General features: G+C 44.9%; 1 protein-coding gene across 1 annotated transcript in view; it reads left to right on the top strand.

Annotated features, from left to right (window-relative positions):
- The window catches only part of LAMC1 (laminin subunit gamma 1), a 125,652-nt gene that overhangs the window by 83,529 nt on the left and 23,461 nt on the right, over positions 1 to 18,662 (top strand). The window contains exons 3-13 of the mRNA XM_045982786.1: positions 3,452 to 3,582; positions 5,700 to 5,866; positions 8,905 to 9,093; positions 9,878 to 9,995; positions 10,376 to 10,474; positions 10,565 to 10,701; positions 11,211 to 11,333; positions 11,432 to 11,621; positions 12,093 to 12,205; positions 14,126 to 14,347; positions 14,470 to 14,658. Coding sequence (XP_045838742.1) covers positions 3,452 to 3,582; positions 5,700 to 5,866; positions 8,905 to 9,093; positions 9,878 to 9,995; positions 10,376 to 10,474; positions 10,565 to 10,701; positions 11,211 to 11,333; positions 11,432 to 11,621; positions 12,093 to 12,205; positions 14,126 to 14,347; positions 14,470 to 14,658 — 1,678 coding nt within the window. The remainder of the gene's footprint in view (positions 1 to 3,451; positions 3,583 to 5,699; positions 5,867 to 8,904; positions 9,094 to 9,877; positions 9,996 to 10,375; positions 10,475 to 10,564; positions 10,702 to 11,210; positions 11,334 to 11,431; positions 11,622 to 12,092; positions 12,206 to 14,125; positions 14,348 to 14,469; positions 14,659 to 18,662) is intronic.

The following is an 18,662-nucleotide window of genomic DNA, read 5'->3' as shown; positions in this document are numbered from 1 at the left end:
ATGTGAGTCTGCAGACTGTGTACATTTTATGAAAAGCTGCCGTCATTCCTAAGTAGGGTGAAGTAGGGAGTTCCTTTATTCTTCTGGGCTTTATGCCTTTTTTTTTTTTTTTTTTTAGAGGGAGAGAGAGCACGAGCAGTAGGGAGAGGGAGAAGCAGATTCCCGCTCCATGGGGAGCCCAGTGTGGGACTCAGTCCCAGGACTCTGAGATCACAACCTGAGCCGAAGGCAGCCGCTTAACCAGCAGGGCCACCCAGAAGCCCCTTCATGCTTTTGTGGCTTCTCAGTCTTTCTCTTGAAGTTTATTATGTTCAAGGACTCTTTGTGATTTGACCATGTGGTTTTGGATAGTGGCAAAAGATGAGAATATGTTTCTCTGTGGGTCCAGTTCTTCCCTTCTGTTATATTTCTGCAATTTGCTGGGAGATCGTGAATCTTGAGCTTGGTCAACTCTGAGGTCCTGGTGAGCAGTGAGTATGTTTGCAAAGGCCTTTCAGTGAAGTGTTTCTTGCAATGGTAGCAAGATGTGTTCAGAATAAGGAGTAGAAAGAATAACTTTTTGATAGATGAAGAAACAGAAGACTGAATGTCTAAGGGAGATGTGATCTACAAATTTTTTAAGTTTATCAGTTTGCTAGCTTAGGTGCTTCCTATGCAAATGATCCTACTTGACTACCCTGCAGAGATAGTGGTAGAGGCAGCAGGAGGAAGCAGTGACCTACGTGACTTGACTGTGGTGAATTCTGGAACCTCTGCTAACTGGGTGCCTTATCAGCCTGTCCTGAAGCAATTCCTCCAGCTGTAGGAGTTATGATGTTTGCTACTAGTTTTGTTTTGTTTTGTTTTGTGTTTTTTTCTCAAGTTATCTCTACACCCAACGTGGGGCTCGAACTCAGAGCCCTGAGATCAGGAGTCACATGTTCTATCTGCTGAGCCAGCCAGGCCCCCTGATGTTTGCTACTCTTTATACCGTAGGAATTTGTGAGACTAAACGTGGTAGAAATGTCATGGCCATCTGTAATAGATCTGGTCAGTTGCTGTCATTACGCAAAAACATTAGTTATGTGTCTCTGGATGTAAGAGCTCTGGTTTTCATATCCACTTGCCAAGGAGTGCTCGCTGATCAGACTTTAGCTGATTTCACAACAATAACTGACTTGACAGCTGAGCTGATATGACCCCCTCTCCTCATTGCCTCCTCATTGCCTCCTCATTGCCTCCTCATTGCCTCTCTCATTGCCTCTCTCCAGAAGCTGCGATCTCCCCGATGGGAGAGCAGACCCTTCCTGGTTTCATCGTATATGAATATTACTGAGCATGTGCTGATTTATAATAATAATAATAATCAGCATGTATTATAGCACTTACTATAATGTGCCATAATATGCCAAGCAGTGTTCTGAGCCCTTTAGCTGTATTTACTGTAGGTGTATATACACACACTATATAGTGTTCACTCATTGAACCTTCACAGTAACTCTACAGGAGATACTTCTGTGATCTCCATTTTACAGATGGGGCATCGACATCATTTATCAGAAGAGATCCGATAACCCACATCACACAGATTTAAGCAGCAGGACTGGGATTCAAAACCTAGAAAGTCTGGCTCCAGAGCCTGTTCTTTTTAAGACGCCTGTTATGAAAGAAATGGCTTAGACTCAGCCCTTGAGAAGCTTTTACTCAGGGAGAGCTGTGATAAAGATGAAGCTCAAAGGAGATATGAGATACAGTAAGCATTAAACACAGAGATACGCAGAGCTATTTACATTACAGACGACTCAAAGATTCCTAGCATTGTGGCCGTGAGTGGGAGTTGTTATTGGATTTCCAAGTTTGGATGCCGTGGAATCATCATCTCTTCTCCTTTCTAATTATACTTGGAGGCTTCACGGGGATTAGCTTTTATGAGCCCTCTAGGTTGCTCTCTGTGCCAGGGGTTTGGCTTAATCAGGGGTGTGCCTCCCTGTCTCGCAGGGAGCCTTCTGAAAACACAGATGCCCGTGGCCCTTGCACTTGCTTGTTGCATCCGCATGGGGGATGCTGAGAGGCACTCCCAGGATGGGACTTGACCTGGTGTCTTTGGGTGGTCCTGTGTCATATACTACTCCAAAACGTAATGAATTTAAGCAACCATGATTTATTATTTCTCATGATTCTGTGTTGGTGTGGGCTCACTCACTGGCAGCTCAGCTGGGGGCTGGGTTTCTCTCCCGCTGTGGTCTTACAGCTTTGAGGAGGCTAGACTAGGCTTCCCGGGTGATGGCAGAAGCGCTCCAAGAGAGTAAGTCTCGGGGCACAAGGGCTGGTCAGATTTCTGCCCGTGCCACACTTGTTCATGGCCCCTGGGCAAAAAGCAAGTCCCATGCCCCAGCCCAGCATCAGAGTGGAAAGGGACTCTGCAGGGCGTGGGCGCTGGCAGACATGATTCACTGGAATCATTATTCTAACAATCCACCACCGATGTAAACATCTGACTAAAATTAGCTCAATGAAAGGGCATTTATTATAAGGGCTTAGATCTCATAAAACCTAGAGGGAAACATTAACTTTCCTTCTTGTCCCCTCTCATTATGCTACACCTACCAATTGGATCAGTCGTGGTTGCTTCAGATGTGTGCATTGGCTCCGCAAACGTTACTTGAGCACCTACTGTACGCTGAGCACCAGGGAAGCTGCAGTCCACAAGACAAAGAAGTCCTGCCCTCGTGGGGCTTCCGGTCTTGGCAGTGGTGGCGGAGGTGGGGTAGGGTGGGCTCATGGCGGTGGAAACGGACAATGTAAATGAAATAGGCAAGTGAAATAGGGCAGCATAGGGTGGGCAGCAGTTCTAGGTCGCGTGGCAGGGAAGGCCTCCCGGATAAGTGACGTTATGGCAGAGATCAAGACAAAAAATGCATCTGACTGGTTCTGGCTGGCATAATAATTTATTACTTTGTACTTGGATGCCTCTCCCAGATCTGTCCGTAGCGGACCGGGGATGGAGGGAGAGAGAGATGGTACAGAATGGGCAGGAGGAGGCAATGAGCAGCGCAGCTCATGCCACTGTGGTGTTCCATGAGCTCTGAGCTGGTTCCTCGGACTGGACTTGGGGCGTGGACACAGGATGGAGAAGAAGGGACCTCCCATAGGCAAAACATTTAAAAGTATATTTCATGTAAACCTTTCAACAGCCTTGTGAAGAAATGAGTAGTATTCCTGCTTTTTTGGGACTCTGAGTGGTGACACAACAACTTAGATTAAAAAAGAGTCAAGAAGGAGAAAAATTTAGGAAATTAAGGGAGTCATTGAGCTTCCAGATTTAATGCTGGAAGAGGAGATAAGTCACATGATATATTAACTGTTTGAAAAATTTAAAAAATATTGTCCCATTTATGTCTCTCATCTTCAGTCCCTTTACCTTTTTCTGTTTTTTTCTTTTCTCCCCGTCCCCCCCACCCCGACCCGACAGGAATGGGTAACTGCCACTGACATCAGAGTAACTCTCAATCGGCTGAACACTTTTGGAGATGAAGTGTTTAACGACCCCAAGGTTCTCAAGTCCTATTACTATGCAATCTCCGATTTTGCTGTGGGTGGTAGGTAAGTAAACCATGAAATAACTTTTTTTTTCAAGATTTTATTTATTTGACAGAGATCACAAGTAAGCAGAGAGAGAGGAAGGGAAGCAGGCCCCCTGCTGAGCAGAGAGCCCGATGTGGGGCTCGATGCCAGGACCCTGGGATCTTGACCTGAGCTGAAGGCAGAGGCTTTAAACCCACTGAGCCACCCAGGCACCCCAAACCTTGAAATAACTTTGAAAGTGACTGGAGCTTTGATTTAGAAGTGAATGTAGCAACTTGTTTACAACCATATTAATAATGTTGTTAGATCTTCTCATCATCCTGGAAACAAAGTAATTAGGTTTTCTAAAACCCTGACAAATCAGCACACTGGGTGAATCCTTACTGAGCATCTCAGTGCAAAGCTCTGCGACGGGCCCTCTGAAGCCACCGAGGTAGCACAAGACGTTCACCCGCTGGGTAGGACTCGACCTTCTAGGATCCTACAAATGAAAGGGGCAGGCAATGTATGAATATGTGAAAAATTAAAACACGTGTTTTAGATCGAAAGAGGCCATATGTTGGAAAATGAGACGGAAATGTCAAGCTAGGGCGGAGGGGAGCAGATGGGGATGAAGCAGGGCCTGAAGCAGAGGCAGAATCTGAATAAGGAGGGAGGGCGTGTGGGTGGGTGCAGAGTGGGCAGGTCACAAGCAGAAGTGTAGGGCTGGGAGGTTGTAATCTACTCGGCTTAAGGAACATCTCCTCTGTCAATCTGTAGAGCTGACAGAGTGAAAGCTGACCGAGACTCTAATCCAGGAGACACCGCGTACTGTTTGAAGTAGGCCAGTGCTATCTAAACAGCGGTTAGGAAGATGACCTTCAGGCAAGGTGAACATAGAGGACCGCCAAGAGAATTTCTCTTCTCCTTGTGATGCTGTGATCCGGGTATTAGGTGACAAATACCTGACATTAGGGTGGTGACAGTAGACGGGAAAGGAACATGGCAGATGGATTTGATTGTGAAGCAAGAATTCTCAGGACATCAGTCAAGGCTGATGTTAAGGGTTAATGATCAGGAGAACGGTGGTACTGCTAACGAAGGAAATGAAGAAGATGACCGAATTTAGGGAGAGGATGAGTTTAGGTGTAGACATGTATCGTTTTAGGTTATAGGAGACATCTGAACTTGGGTACCCATCAAGGACAGGAGCTGGGGGAGAGATGAGAGCCGGGGATAGGAATTCGGGATTCATCCTGGTGCACTGTAGATGTTTCTGGAAGGTTTGAAAGGTATTACGGAATAGCAGAGGGAACATTGGGCCTGATTCTGTCTTCAAGGAAGCCAGTGAGGGGAACATCCGGGCACTAGGGCATGTTTTAGCGTTCATGCGCATTTCCATGAGTCCTTGGTTTGTGGTTGCACCTGCTCTAAGGGTCCTCCGGGGATTCTTGCCCCAAACAACCTGAGAGAGTGTCAGGCTACCGGCGTTGCTATATATGGTGGTGAGGGGCTGAACGCCTCTTACTACCTTCAGATCCGGATACTTTAAAATCATTAGGACAGATAACAGCCATGGCCAACTTTTTCACTTGTTCTGTGCCTGCACAGTCCTGGGCACATGAATAGAGCAGCTTCTTGGTTCTCCTGATAACCCTGTGAAATTCACATTGTCATCGTCCCTATCTTACAGGTTAGGCACAGAGGTTAGTGACATCGGTAAGTCACAGAGCCAGGTCCCAAACCCATGTAACCAGCCTTCAGGGTCCTTACTCTGCATTATCTCCCCACTTGGCTGCTGCTTGATACACACAGTTGACTTCAGGAAGTGATCCTAGAAATTGTAGAAGCCTCCAAAATTGCTAGAGACTTTCTTCCCATGTCTGGTTAATGCTCCATCTCCTATTAAGTAAAGATGTTTTGGGGGGAGGGTGTTTTTTGCTTATTTAATTTTTCTTCCTACCTGAAAATTCAGTCATTACTTGATTTTGCTTAGTTCCTCAGTTTATAGTCTTGAATGATAAAACTAAAAAATAAATAAGTAAAAAATAAAAAACTGTTCTGGGGTTGTGTTTAGTTCTCTTTGTACCTCCTTTTTCTGCATCCATTTCTGGGACTTGGTGGCCATTTCATATTTTTGTCTGTTCTCTTCCCAGGTGTAAATGCAATGGCCACGCAAGTGAGTGTGTGAAGAATGAATTTGACAAGCTGGTGTGTAATTGCAAACATAATACATACGGGGTAGACTGTGAAAAGTGTCTGCCTTTCTTCAACGACCGGCCGTGGAGGAGGGCAACTGCGGAGAGTGCCAGCGAATGCCTGCGTGAGTGCCCCTTGGCCTCAGTCATTAAATTATCTTGAGGACTTCCAGAGTGGGGAGAAGGAATGGGTGACTTCCTTCTGTTCCTCCTTGAAAGGAGAACTCTGAAAGGCCGTGCTGCTTCTGTAATTGGAAAGCGTAGAATGGTAACCTGTACACACTTTGGAGGAAAATCAGAGATGAAGGCAGTTGGCTACGAATACAAAGCATGTTCCTTTTGTTCAGTTTCAGGATCAGAGTGGGAGCACCATCTCCAAGGTTTGGAACTTCGCTTGGATCCAAGTGCTAGGCCAGTGTAGCCTACTACAAGATACGGTTTATCTAGTCTTGCCTTAGCTGAACGTTAAAATGTTTTCCTACCAGCAGTCAGCGTCATTGATGAACATGTGTTCAGTACATTGAGTTCTGGACTAAGGCTGCCATTCAAAAAATTATTCCTCAAAATTATTCTTCCTTTATTTCACGAAAGAGCACAGCAGGGAGAATTTTCCTGCTCCTCCCGTGTAGAGGTGGGTGGCTTTGGGAAGGAAAGTAGATCTTAGTATTTCTAGAGAAGGGTAAAAGGAAAAAGACTCCACCTTGTTTTATCCCTTCATAATGGCTTGGCTTATTCTGGACAGATAGAGAAAGAAGCCTCGGGAGAAAGGAACCATGAAGCTATGTAATCATGCTTTGTCAAGGACTTAAAAATAAGAAACTTTTAAAGCAGCTATAATTTTTTATGACCTTATAAATATTTCTTATCATATACTCTGATAAAAGAATAAGAGAGACACTCTGAGCTCACTGGAATTATTGGCAGAAACCTTGAGAAACGACCAGTATCTTGACTCAGGACTATTTCTCTTAGTTGCCTTAGAACAGGTTTTCTTATCTTTACTTTTCCTCAGCAAATCCCAGATTTGAAGATAAATCGTACAGCCCCCTCCAGGATTCCTAGGCGCTTGCTTGAGCTTCAGTCCTGACTGAACTCTACCAGCTAGTGTGAGAAGCTAAACGATAAAGGTCTTAACCAAAACAGTGAAATGCCCCAAGACATGACATTTCAATAAATGTACACATGTGTTTGAAAAGTACTTTGCTTAGTGATGGGGGTCATATTTTTTTTTTTTATTTTTAAGATTTTATTTATTTATTTGACAGAGACCACAAGTAGAGGGGCGGGGGTGGGGGAAAGCAGGCTCCCCACTGAGCAGAGAGCCCAATGAGGAGGTCGATCCCAGGACCCTGAGATCATGACCTGAGCCAAAGGCAGAGGCTTAATTGGCTGAGCCTCCGAGGCGCCCTGATGGGAGTCATATCTTGAGTCTCTCCAGGAACATTATGAAAATGTTCCAGACTGGCAAGTGACCCTAGTACTGTTTCTAAGGGACTTTGGTAAGGAACTGAATCAATCTGCCTTCCTTCTTGGGTCCCTTCAGCACTAAGTTTCTGGCGGTTGGGACAGTACTTCAGTATTGTCAGGATGCTGGGGTTGGAGAAGAGAAGGTTACAGCCTTCTCTCTTACCAGCTGCTGGTGAAGGAGACACAGCGCCTACTTTACCTGTGGGTTAGGACAGTGTAGACAAGGGGACTGTTTGCTACATGGTCCCAGGGCACCAAAGTGTTTAGGTGGGGGTGGGCTGTGCTTGGCTGGGGGTGGGATGTGCAGGATAATCTAGGGAGACTTGAGGGACGAAAAGTAGAAAAGGAGCTCTCCAAGTTACTTAACACAACTCTAGTTCTTGGTGCCAGTGACTCAAGTTTCTAAAAAGTTTTCAAGTATAATACTGTGAAAGAACTGATTATACAGAAGGGGAGGTGACGAGAAAGAAAAAATTCAGACATTTCTTTTTTTTTTTTTTTTAAAGATTTATTTATTTGACAGAGAAATCACAAGTAGGCAGAGAGGCAGGCAGAGAGAGAGGAAGGGAAGCAGGCTCCCTGCTGAGCAGAGAGCCCGATGCAGGCCTCAATCCCAGGGTCCTGCGATCACGACCTGAGCCGAAGGCAGAGGCTTAACCCACTGAACCACCCAGGCGTCCTATTCAAACATTTCTTTAAAACAACTTGGTTTATCTGAAATCAAATAAAACTGTATTTAGTGCTCAAGATACTGCCAGTATTTTGTGTGACATCAGTAAGTCTAAGAAAATAAACTTAGTATAAACACAGAAAAGAAGTTCTGTAACTACATACACTTGTTCTTTTTTTTTTTCCCATTTTATTTATTTTTTCAGCGTAACAGTATTCATTCTTTTTGCACAACACCCAGTGCTCCAAGCAAAACGTGCCCTCCCCATTACCCACCACCTGTTCCCCCAACATCCCACCCCTGACCCTTCAAAACCCTCAGGTTGTTTTTCAGAGTCCATAGTCTCTTATGGTTCGCCTCCCCTTCTACATATACTTGTTCTTAAAATATAGTTGTGTTTTGCAGGGAACATAGTTACTTAACGGGGGACCCAGTTGGCTTTGTGGCTCCCAAGAGATAGATGTGTCTAGAGAAGCTAGATTTCCCTTCAGTGCTGCTTCCTTCCACAGAGGCGCTCATTTTAACCCATATGTATCAGGTTACGCCAGTCTGGCCTTGCAAGCAATTTGGCACTTAAAAAGTTAGTATCTTAACTTACTTCAGTTGTCTGGGGCCCAAAGAGTTAAGGTAAATTAAAGCCTGAATATAAGCTGGTTCCCTGTTGTTGGAGTTGGTATTAGAACGAAGGATAAAGATTCAGAAAAATTGCAATTTGACTTGCCTTTCACTTGTATATAAACAATTGCCTGGAGATTCCTAAGTACAGGAATTCCTTGTATTTTATGATGGCATGAATTGTGATAAGACCATCTCTGGGTAAACAGACAGCCTGACTATCTAAACCCTTCATTGACCTCCTGTTTTTGTTTTCAAATGAACAACGCCTCAAGTGGGCGTTCTTATTCTGCCCCCCATTGTGCCCCAGAGACGTGGGAGATGGTGGCTTGGTTTGCTTAGAGTCTTTTGAAATGCCGTTCAGCCAAGGAATGCGGGTCTGACATAACTCATATGTTTTTTGGCCCACAGCCTGTGACTGTAATGGCCGCTCACAGGAGTGCTACTTTGACCCTGAACTATACCGGTCCACCGGCCACGGGGGCCACTGTACCAACTGCCAAGGGAACACAGATGGCGCCAACTGCGAGAGGTGCCGGGAGAATTTCTTCCGCCTCGGGAACAGCGAAGCCTGCTCTCCCTGTCACTGTAGTCCCGTGGGTAAGTGACAGGCAAAGCCAGCATCAGCCTGACGGATTGAAAGACAAAGTCCTGCATCCCCCAGAAAACCAAGCTCTGCTTCCTAGGCACCTGCACAGGGGAAGAGTGGAAGTGTGTGCACTGTTGTCCCCGACAAATGACACAGGATGTGCCTGACCCTCCCCACCGCCACTCAGTTTAGCCAAGTTCAACCTCCCAGTGATTTTCTGGTGTATATAAATAAGTGTGGGCTTGGCCTGAGTCATGGTTTTGTGTAAATAATTAGTAACCCGATCCTAGAGAACATTTGAACTTTGACTGGAAAAGGTTAGCTGCTTCGTGAGTTCTTGCTCGTTAATGATTTTGTTTCGTTCACGATCCTTAAAGGGCTGGACTTTCCCCGGCGTGTTGTGTGTGTGCAGAGATGTAGAATGCTCTGAGTCTGCTCTCTTTCCAGAGTCTGACCTTTATGTTGTTGTGCCTGTAGATGCGTAAATTCTAGACGTGGGCCTTAAGGAGCCTTGTCCACAGAGAAGTGACTGGGTTGGGGAGCGGTTTATCCCTGGGTGCATACACACATGCTTCTCAACATTGATGAGCCGGGTGTGTGTCTGTGAATTTGAAATGGTATGGCTTGAAAGGATATGATTCTGAGACCATTAGGATTTACAATTTGATCTTTCTTCTCTCGGTACCCATCTAGAGATGACATCTTGGGTTTCAGGCATTGTTTTTTATGACCCATTTTTTTTTCTTTGACATATTTACCTGCATTTCTGGTCGTTGACAAGCTCTTAAATTTTAGGTTCTCTCAGCACACAGTGTGACAGTTACGGCAGGTGTAGCTGCAAGCCAGGAGTGATGGGTGATAAGTGTGACCGCTGCCAGCCCGGGTACCATTCTCTCACTGAGGCAGGGTGCAGGTAAGACTTTTCAAACCCAGGGAAAGGGGGCAGGTTCTAAACGTGGTTGATCAAGAATAAGAGTTCTCGTGGCTTGTCTTCAGCATTATAAACGTTTTCCCCACAGTAATTGTTAAGAACTTCTATCTGTAAATATGGTCCAGGTTTGGTTTGTGACAGAGTTGAAGCAGGGTTTTTAGTATGGAAATGTGATAGGTATATCCCTGATTGAAACCAAATCCAGATATGAAACTGAGTTTAGGACTCCTTTTGCTTTTTTATGTTTTCCTTTAAAAATATATATATATATATTAACATGTCCAACAAAAGGTTGACTTTAAGACTGGAATTTCTTTCTCAGTTCTCTTCTCTCTCTGTTTTACTGCTTTCTCCATCCACAGGCCGTGCTCTTGCAATCCTTCTGGCAGCGTGGATGAGTGTAACGTTGAAACAGGAAGATGTGTTTGCAAAGACAACGTTGAAGGCTTCAGCTGCGAGAGGTAAGCGCGTTCTTCCTCTGGCCGTACTGTTTTTTTCTGGCCTCATACTTCAATCCAAGAAACTCCCGATTATGTCTTTATGTTTTTCAGATGCAAACCTGGATTTTTTAATCTGGAACCCTCCAATCCGAGGGGTTGCACACCCTGCTTCTGCTTCGGGCATTCTTCTGTCTGTACAAATGCCGTCGGCTACAGCGTCTATCCGATAACCTCTACCTTTCAGATCGGTAATTTGGACTTTCCCTTCTGTCTCCCAGAATTATGAGACTGGACTTAATGGTATTTTTTAAAAAAACCAGTAACTTTCTGAGGATTTTTTGATGGTGGCAACATTCTGTTTTTAAACGTTGATGATTTTTTCTGTTTGGCTCTCTGTTTGGCTTTTTACTTTTTATGTATTTTTAAAGATTTTATTTCTTTATTTGAGAGAGAGAGAGAGCACAGAGAGAGTGAGAGAAGCAGGCTTCCTGCTGAGCAGAAAGTCACCAGCTGAGCCACGCAGGCGTCCCGTTTGGCTTTTTAATTTAATGAAAACATATGGATTTAGGGTTTACTATAGTATAAACTTATGTAAAATCAAAATATAGCTTGAGGGACTTAAGCATATATAGGTACCGTTGTAGGACCCGTGTATTCAGAAGTACTTATTGGTGACTTGCTATAATTTTTGGTGTTGTATAGAGGACCTGAATTTAGGATGCTCACAGTGTGATACGCTTCCTTCCTGTGCTTGCAGATGAAGACGGGTGGCGTGTGGAGCAGAGGGATGGCTCTGAAGCGTCGCTGGAGTGGTCCTCTGAGAGGCAGGATATCGCCGTCATCTCAGACAGCTACTTCCCTAGGTACTTCATTGCTCCCGGTAAGTAAGGCTCAGCAGCAGTCTGGCGTGAAGAGCGCTCCCGTCTACTCTCCTTCTCACCTTCTCACCTTCTCACCCACCACTGTGTCTGTTTGCAGCTAAGTTCTTGGGCAAGCAGGTGTTCAGTTATGGTCAGAACCTCTCCTTCTCCTTTCGGGTGGACAGGCGAGATACTCGCCTCTCTGCAGAAGACCTGGTGCTCGAGGGAGCTGGCCTGAGAGTGTCCGTGCCCTTGATCGCTCAGGGCAATGCCTATCCGAGCGAGACCACTGTGAAATACATCTTCAGGTAAGATGGTCTTCTTTGTAAAGTCTGACTTGAGCGGAGTTATGAAAGTGGTTTCTTTACCTAAGCTTATCAGGCCTCAAGCTGTTGAAGAAAAACGTTTGGAGGGGTGCCTGGGTGGCTCAGTGGGTTAGGCCTCTGCCTTCGGCTCAGGTCATGATCCCAGGGTCCTGGGATCGAGCCCCGCATCGGGCTCTCCGCTCAGCAGGGATCCTGCTTCCTCCTCTCTCTCTCTGCCTGGCTCTCTGTCTACTTGTGATCTCTGTCTGTCAAATAAATAAATAAAATCTTTAAAAAACAATGTTTGGGTTGTAAAGGTGACTTTGGAAGAGGAAGCCTTCCCTGTATTTCCTGTACCCTTTCCAGCCACACTGTGAAACCAACAGACCCGCTGGCAGAAACACACATGAAATGCTTTCTCAGCACCCACAGCTGTCCTGACAGAGGCTAACGGGGCCCTTTCTTTCTCTCCAGGCTCCACGAAGCAACAGATTACCCTTGGAGGCCTCCTCTTACCCCTTTCGAATTTCAGAAGCTCTTAAACAATTTGACCTCTATCAAAATCCGTGGGACATACAGTGAGAGAAGTAAGTTATGATATAATTTGAGAACATTAAGATGATTGGGCAGAAGGATCTGCATAATGCAGAAGTTGATCTCTAAAGTCCCAATACTCTAGCACTGGTCCTAAAGAAGTGGAAAGAGTTATCTCAGTATACGTGAATTATGTATAAAATTAATGCATTTGTTAAACCACTTCCAGGGACCTGGAGAAAATTTGCTAGAATTAATAAATGGCATTGTTTTATAATGATTAAGACTAATGAGGTGACTTTATATCTAAACATAGTCTAAGAATCTTACATGTGGTTCTGCCAGCTCACATGCTTAACCTTTATTTCTTTCTATTTATTGCTATTAATTATCAAGCTCTTTAAACTATCAGCGAAAATCATGAAGAACTATAAATTCCTGAGTGAAGGTCCATTATAATGTTAAACAGAGCTGTTTTCAAAATGCCTTTAAAATCCTTCCTTATAATTTTTTTTTCTTAAATGAGGAACTTTTTCTGTAGAAAGCTCAGGCTGTTTGGGTGGAGTCAGAGGGGGGGTGGTGTGGCGTGGTGAGTCGTATTTGCAGCTTGGATGTGTTGGTTTTTGAGATGCCTACGTGAATATCCAGGCAAAAGTATCTTGTAAGTTGTTAGAAATAATGGTCTGGTGCTTAGGAATAAGTTAGGACTGGAGATCTAGAGTCGAAAGGTTGACTGCCCCAGAAACATAGTTATCTAAGGGCCATGTGTTGAGACTTGAGGGAGAAAAAAGAATTTTAAGGAAGAGACATAATGGATGGGTTTATAAAGGTGGTGCCATTGGATTTCAGATTGGGGACTAAGGAATCATTGGTGATATTTTTTCTTTTTAAAGAAGTGTTGAAAGTGAAGTTACGCTGCAGGGCTTTGACAAGTAATTTGAAGGTGAAGAAGTAAAATAAAGCTTATTCTTTTAAGAAGTTTGGCTATAAGGGAAGGAAAGAGGTGGATTTTAACCCAAGAGTAGGGACACGATTAGAGGAAGGGTGCTTTTTCGGATGGGAGACTTAAGAATGGTTAGAATTGGAAGCATATTACCCAGTGGGTATATCTCATGATCTAGCTGTTGACAAAATCCATAAATGTATTAAAAGTACCTAAGTTCAGAGCGGTCATAGAAAAGATGTCCTTCAGCCTGAGGTTGTCAGTTTCTAAGAATTCTATAAAAGGCAGGTGATATTTCATGACATAGGGAAATGATGATGTAATTAAGGACTGCCACTTGGTAGCATGTTCCTGCTGAGGCCGTCACGGGCCCTGTTGGGTTGGATGACCCATTGGTCTAAACCAATTCACAGCTTCGTCTGTTTTTATTTTCTTCTGGAAGCAGGGAAGCACTGTGACACATGGCACACTGGCTTTGGCGTAATTGCACATTTGCCAAAGTAGTACTGAATATTAAAACTTGGTCACCAGTTTTTCCTATTTTCTGCTGGGCAAAAAAAGGTATAATTGAGTGGTGCTTGTAGGCAGGTGTGTTCCTTGCTTTCTTATCCCTGAACTCTACAGTCAGGCCCTGCTTTTGTAGCAAAAGAACAGAAACATTGCTTAATGGCTACGGACTCTTCTTGTCTCCTGCATTCTTGCTCTCATCTCCCCTTGGTCCAAAATACTGTCCAGCGCCTTTACTTTTATATATATTGGTGATTGAGACACCTGTCAAACCCAACAGAGCTGGTTGGGTGTGTGTTTAATGATGTGTTTGCTGTCCTGCCCTTCCAGATCCTCAGCACCGGCTGCCCCATGACCGTCGTGAATGCTGTTTTCTAGTTATCTCCTCCAATAGATGAGTTAAGCCAATAGCTGATTGTCTCTGGAATTTTGTGTCTGATTCCCCTTTAGCTTTATTACCTTTCTGTAAGCTTTTGGAACACAGAAGCCCGTTCACTGACTCTCTGATCTACACCACACGCAGGTGCTGGCTATTTGAAAGATGTCACCCTGACCAGCGCTCGCCCGGGGCCCGGGGTGCCTGCCACTTGGGTGGAGTCCTGCACCTGTCCTGTGGGATACGGTGGGCAGTTCTGTGAGATGTGCCTCTCGGGTTACAGAAGAGAGACTCCGAGTCTCGGGCCGTACAGCCCGTGTGTGCTTTGTACCTGCAATGGACACAGCGAGACCTGTGACCCCGAGACAGGTGAGACAACGAGCTCTAGGGGCCGCTGGACTGAAATCCTCTCCAGTGGATGGGCAGGAAAGTGCTCCTGACCTTACCTGCTGGCACACCTGCCTGTTTTCTCACACCCCCTCTCCACACAGGTGTCTGTGACTGCAGAGACAACACGGCCGGCCCCCACTGCGAGAAGTGTGGCGATGGGTACTACGGCGATCCCACGTCGGGCACCTCCTCCGACTGCCAGCCCTGCCCGTGTCCTGGGGGCTCAAGCTGTGCCGTCGTCCCCAAGACGCAGGAGGTGGTGTGCACCAACTGTCCTACCGGCACCACCGGTCAGTCCGTGTTCCATCAGACGAAAATACCTTAGGGCACAGAGCCTGGGGGTCTTGCAGATTTTGTTGGGCTGTTTGGTGCTGTGATTACAGTCATCTAAGCGGGCAAAAGTTGTGCATGAAAGAGATATATTACGGATTTATAAAATGCATGTCAGATACAAACAATAGCTAACACATTTACAGCCATGTACTTCTCTAAGCACTGTACACCTGCCTCAGTGATCTTCACAGCCCCTTGACGTGGGTTCTGCTGGGATCCCCATACTACAGCTAAGAACACTGAGGCACAGAGACATGAAGTCAAGCTGTCTGGCTGGTCCCTGGAGGAGCTCATGACCACCCCCATATGCTCTCCCACCCAAGATGAGAACCAGTGCTTGATTTTTAGTCTGTGGGGCAATCCTAGGATTCTTGATATAAAGTGGTAATTTTTATTCTTTAAATTCATTCTGTTCTTTCTTCAGTAGTCCTTTCAGTGCATCAGAGCCCATCACAGTTAGGAAAAAATATTTTTATAGCTTTGGATAGACATCTATTCCTATTCTCTGAGTCTTTCTTTTTGATTAGAACCTGAAACTTGATCTTTCCTAGCTACTCAAGGAACAGTCTTGCTGACTGACTGAGGAGACCAAGGCTCACTGGTGACCATTCTTCATTGACTTCAGCCTCCATGTGATGGCGAGGTTCTGGCTAGGCTTCTGATAGAACCCTTGACTCCATCACAGACTTTTTTCTTCAAAAGATACTGCTGCCTGACAATAAGTGAGACAAAAAACCACTCAGCTAATAATTTTTATCTCTTATACTTCATCGAAACACTCTTTAATCCTTGGGAAACATCAAAATACCCCGTCTTCTCCACACGAAGCACAAGGGCATTGCAACACGGAGGGGTTCAATCATTTGCTTAAGGTAGTTGAGAAAATAAGAAATAGAAACCAGTGTAGACTTGCAGATTTTTTACTTTGTATACGTGTATTTGAAAACAATGGCCCAACAGCGGCTCATAGATGGATTTCTCCAATCTCATTCCCCATTACCCTCTGTTGCCTTTGTGGTCTCCGCTGCAGCTGTCTTGAGCTTCTTGTAATCCATCAGATCAGCCACACTCTGTGTCCTTTTATGCACAGTCTGCCTTTTTTAGAACATTTTACCCCAACTTGTTCCACCCAGACCTCATTTTTCTTGTTCAACTCCTATCTTTACCTTGGAGTTGGGTTGAAACATCACTTTCTGCAGAGACCCACCCCAACACTACTCCCTCAGGTTTTTGGGACCTTTTTTCACTCTGCTGCCGCAGCAGCTAGCAAGCATCCCCCTGCAGAATCTCTTCTTAGATGTACTTAATATGGCATTTTTTTTTTAAAGATTTTATTATTTATTTGACAGAGAGAGAGATCACAAGTAGGCAGAGAGGCAGGCAGAGAGAGAGGAGGAAGCAGGCTCCCTGCAGAGCAGAGAGCCCGATGCGGGGCTCGATCCCAGGACCCTGAGATCATGACCTGAGCCGAAGGCAGCGGCTTAATCCACTGAGCCACCCAGGTGCCCCATTATGGCATTTTGATGAGAGATCCGTTTGCTCATTCTCTTGGTCCACTGGGTAGACTGCAAGCCTAAAACTAAGTTAAGCATTGGAGATGTTCTCATGGCCATGCTGAAGAATGCAAATGGTGAGTCGAGATGACTTGGGATACATGCTGGAGTGATGGAGTGTCCTCCAGGAGATCTTGCAAAATGTTGTAAACTTGTTAGTCTGTAACCAGATTCTCTCACACAAGACTTCTGAGGTATATTTGTTGTGTTAGTTATCATCTGACTTGCGGGTGTTCGTGGGTCTGTAGATGTCCACGAGCAAAGCAGCATAGACCCTGCGGAAGATGATGCCGTCACTCGTTAGTCCTATATCCTGCTTTCCTTTTTTCATAGCACTTTTTAACCGCTTGATATTTTTCTGTTTATTCATTTGTTTATTGTCTGTCCTCCCCCTTCTAACCCCTGTTAAGCTCCGCGATAGCGGGGACTTCTATCTGTTCTGTTGACTTTCGTATTCCTAACACCCAGAATAGCACCTGACAAGTATGTGTATTGAATGAATGCAGATATTTTTTGGCTAACGAGTAGAGTTTGTAGATACGGGGTAAGATGTTTCTCATTTAGAAGACTACCGAAGAACAGGAAGAACTGCCTGTAGCCCCTGAGCTCCGCATGCGTGCTCTGCTTCACATTTGATCTTTAAAATGACCTTTTGAGGGGCGCCTGGGTGGCTCAGTGGGTTAAAGCCTCTGCCTTCGGCTCAGGTCATGATCCCAGGGTCCTGGGATCGAGCTCCGCATCGGGCTCTCTGCTCAGCAGGGAGCCTGCTTCCTCCTCTCTCTCTCTGCCTGCCTCTCTGCCTAGTTGTGATCTCTGTCTGTCAAATAAATAAATAAAATGACCTTTTGAGGCAAATTAGTGATAATGATGATGATGTTGATACTCTTTTTTTCATCACATTTGAGTGCCTGGCTTTGGGAATACAGAAATGAGTAAGAGATGGTCCCTACCCTTCAGGGGCTAAAGGTATGGCAGGACACACAGATAATTTTAAGATCGTGCTAGAGGAGAAGAAACAATGCCTCCCCCGGGGTGGGGAGGGGATGGTCAGGAAAGCTGAGGCAAAAAAAAAAGTACCTAACTTGCCCAGAGTCATGTAAGTAGTACGTCCAGGACTTGAACCTACATCCTGGACTCTGAGACAAAAGGATAGCTTAGCTGTTATTGCCAGAAGGTACTTTGGCATGAAAGCTTTCCATGGGCTCCCGTGCACCCCTGTTTTAGGTTTTCTACCAGATTTAACAAAAAAAAAAAAGTTTTATTCAAAACAGGTTTCAAGACATTTTGTACATAGATCCTATCTAGAATGGCCAAGTGATCCTATGAAAGAGCAAAGCTGACATGCTGTCCTAATCCTGGTCTGGAGAAGGCTCTCAGGTGAGGGTCTGGTAATTGTTCACACCAGATACAAGAAAGTCATGAAAAGGTCATGATCGTGGGGTCCTGGGATGAAGCCCTGTGTCGAGGTTCTGTGCTCAGTGGGGAGTCTGCTTCTCCCTCTCCCTCTGCCCCCTACTCGTTCTCTCTCAAATAAATAAGATCTTTTAAAAAATGTAAATCAGGGCATGTCACTTTAAAAACCCTCTCATATCACCTCATTGCACCTTAATTTAAACCAGATTTTTTTAATACTGTGATCTACATGATTGGCTCTTACTACTTCCATAAGCTTATCATGTTTTTCTGGAACATTCTTTCCTTGGATACTAGCATGGCTGTTTGTTTGTTTGTTTTTTTCCCGGTCTTTCCATTGTCATCCCAGGTATCTCTTCTCTACAGAGCTTTCTCTAACCACCCAATGAAGTAGTCCTTAACCCTATCCCTCTATCATGTTGCTCTGTTTTGTTTAATTTGTTAGAGTTCGCCCCATCCAAAATAATCTTTTTTATTTATGTGTCTGTGGATTGCTCTCCCCCAACTATAGTGTAAGCTTCCTGAGAGTAGAGATCTTGTCTACCTTGTTCACCACATCATCCTGACAATCTAGAACAGCACCTTTGTGTAAGAGGGCTCAGCAAGTGCTCATTAAATGAGCAAATGAGCAAACTATATTTCTCCAGAAGCTTAAATTAGTCCCTTCAGCTACAAAGATATCAAGATCCCAACTTGAGCTAATAATGATGGGAAAGTGGAAAACGAGGAGGAGCAGTGAGTATGCTGGAAAGAGTCCTGAATTCCAGCTGTTCGATTGTGGGCAAGTTACTTAACTCTGGTCCCTTTGCTATAATAGAAACTGGAGCAAACGGCAGTCTCTTGAGTTCTCTTCTAAGATTCTCTGATTCTGTACTAGTTGACAGAGCTCAGCGAAGGATTAGCACGTCTTGTCTTTTCTAGGGAGATTGTCCTGCTCGCTCTGTTGTATAGGAAACTGACGGTACTGAGGGGCACTTCATCTCTTTTAATATCAT

Source organism: Meles meles, chromosome 17, assembly GCF_922984935.1.
Source record: "Meles meles chromosome 17, mMelMel3.1 paternal haplotype, whole genome shotgun sequence".
Taxonomy (NCBI): Eukaryota; Metazoa; Chordata; class Mammalia; order Carnivora; family Mustelidae; genus Meles; species Meles meles.
Note: the sequence above shows the minus strand (reverse complement) of the source record. Positions and strands in the feature narration are given on the sequence as shown.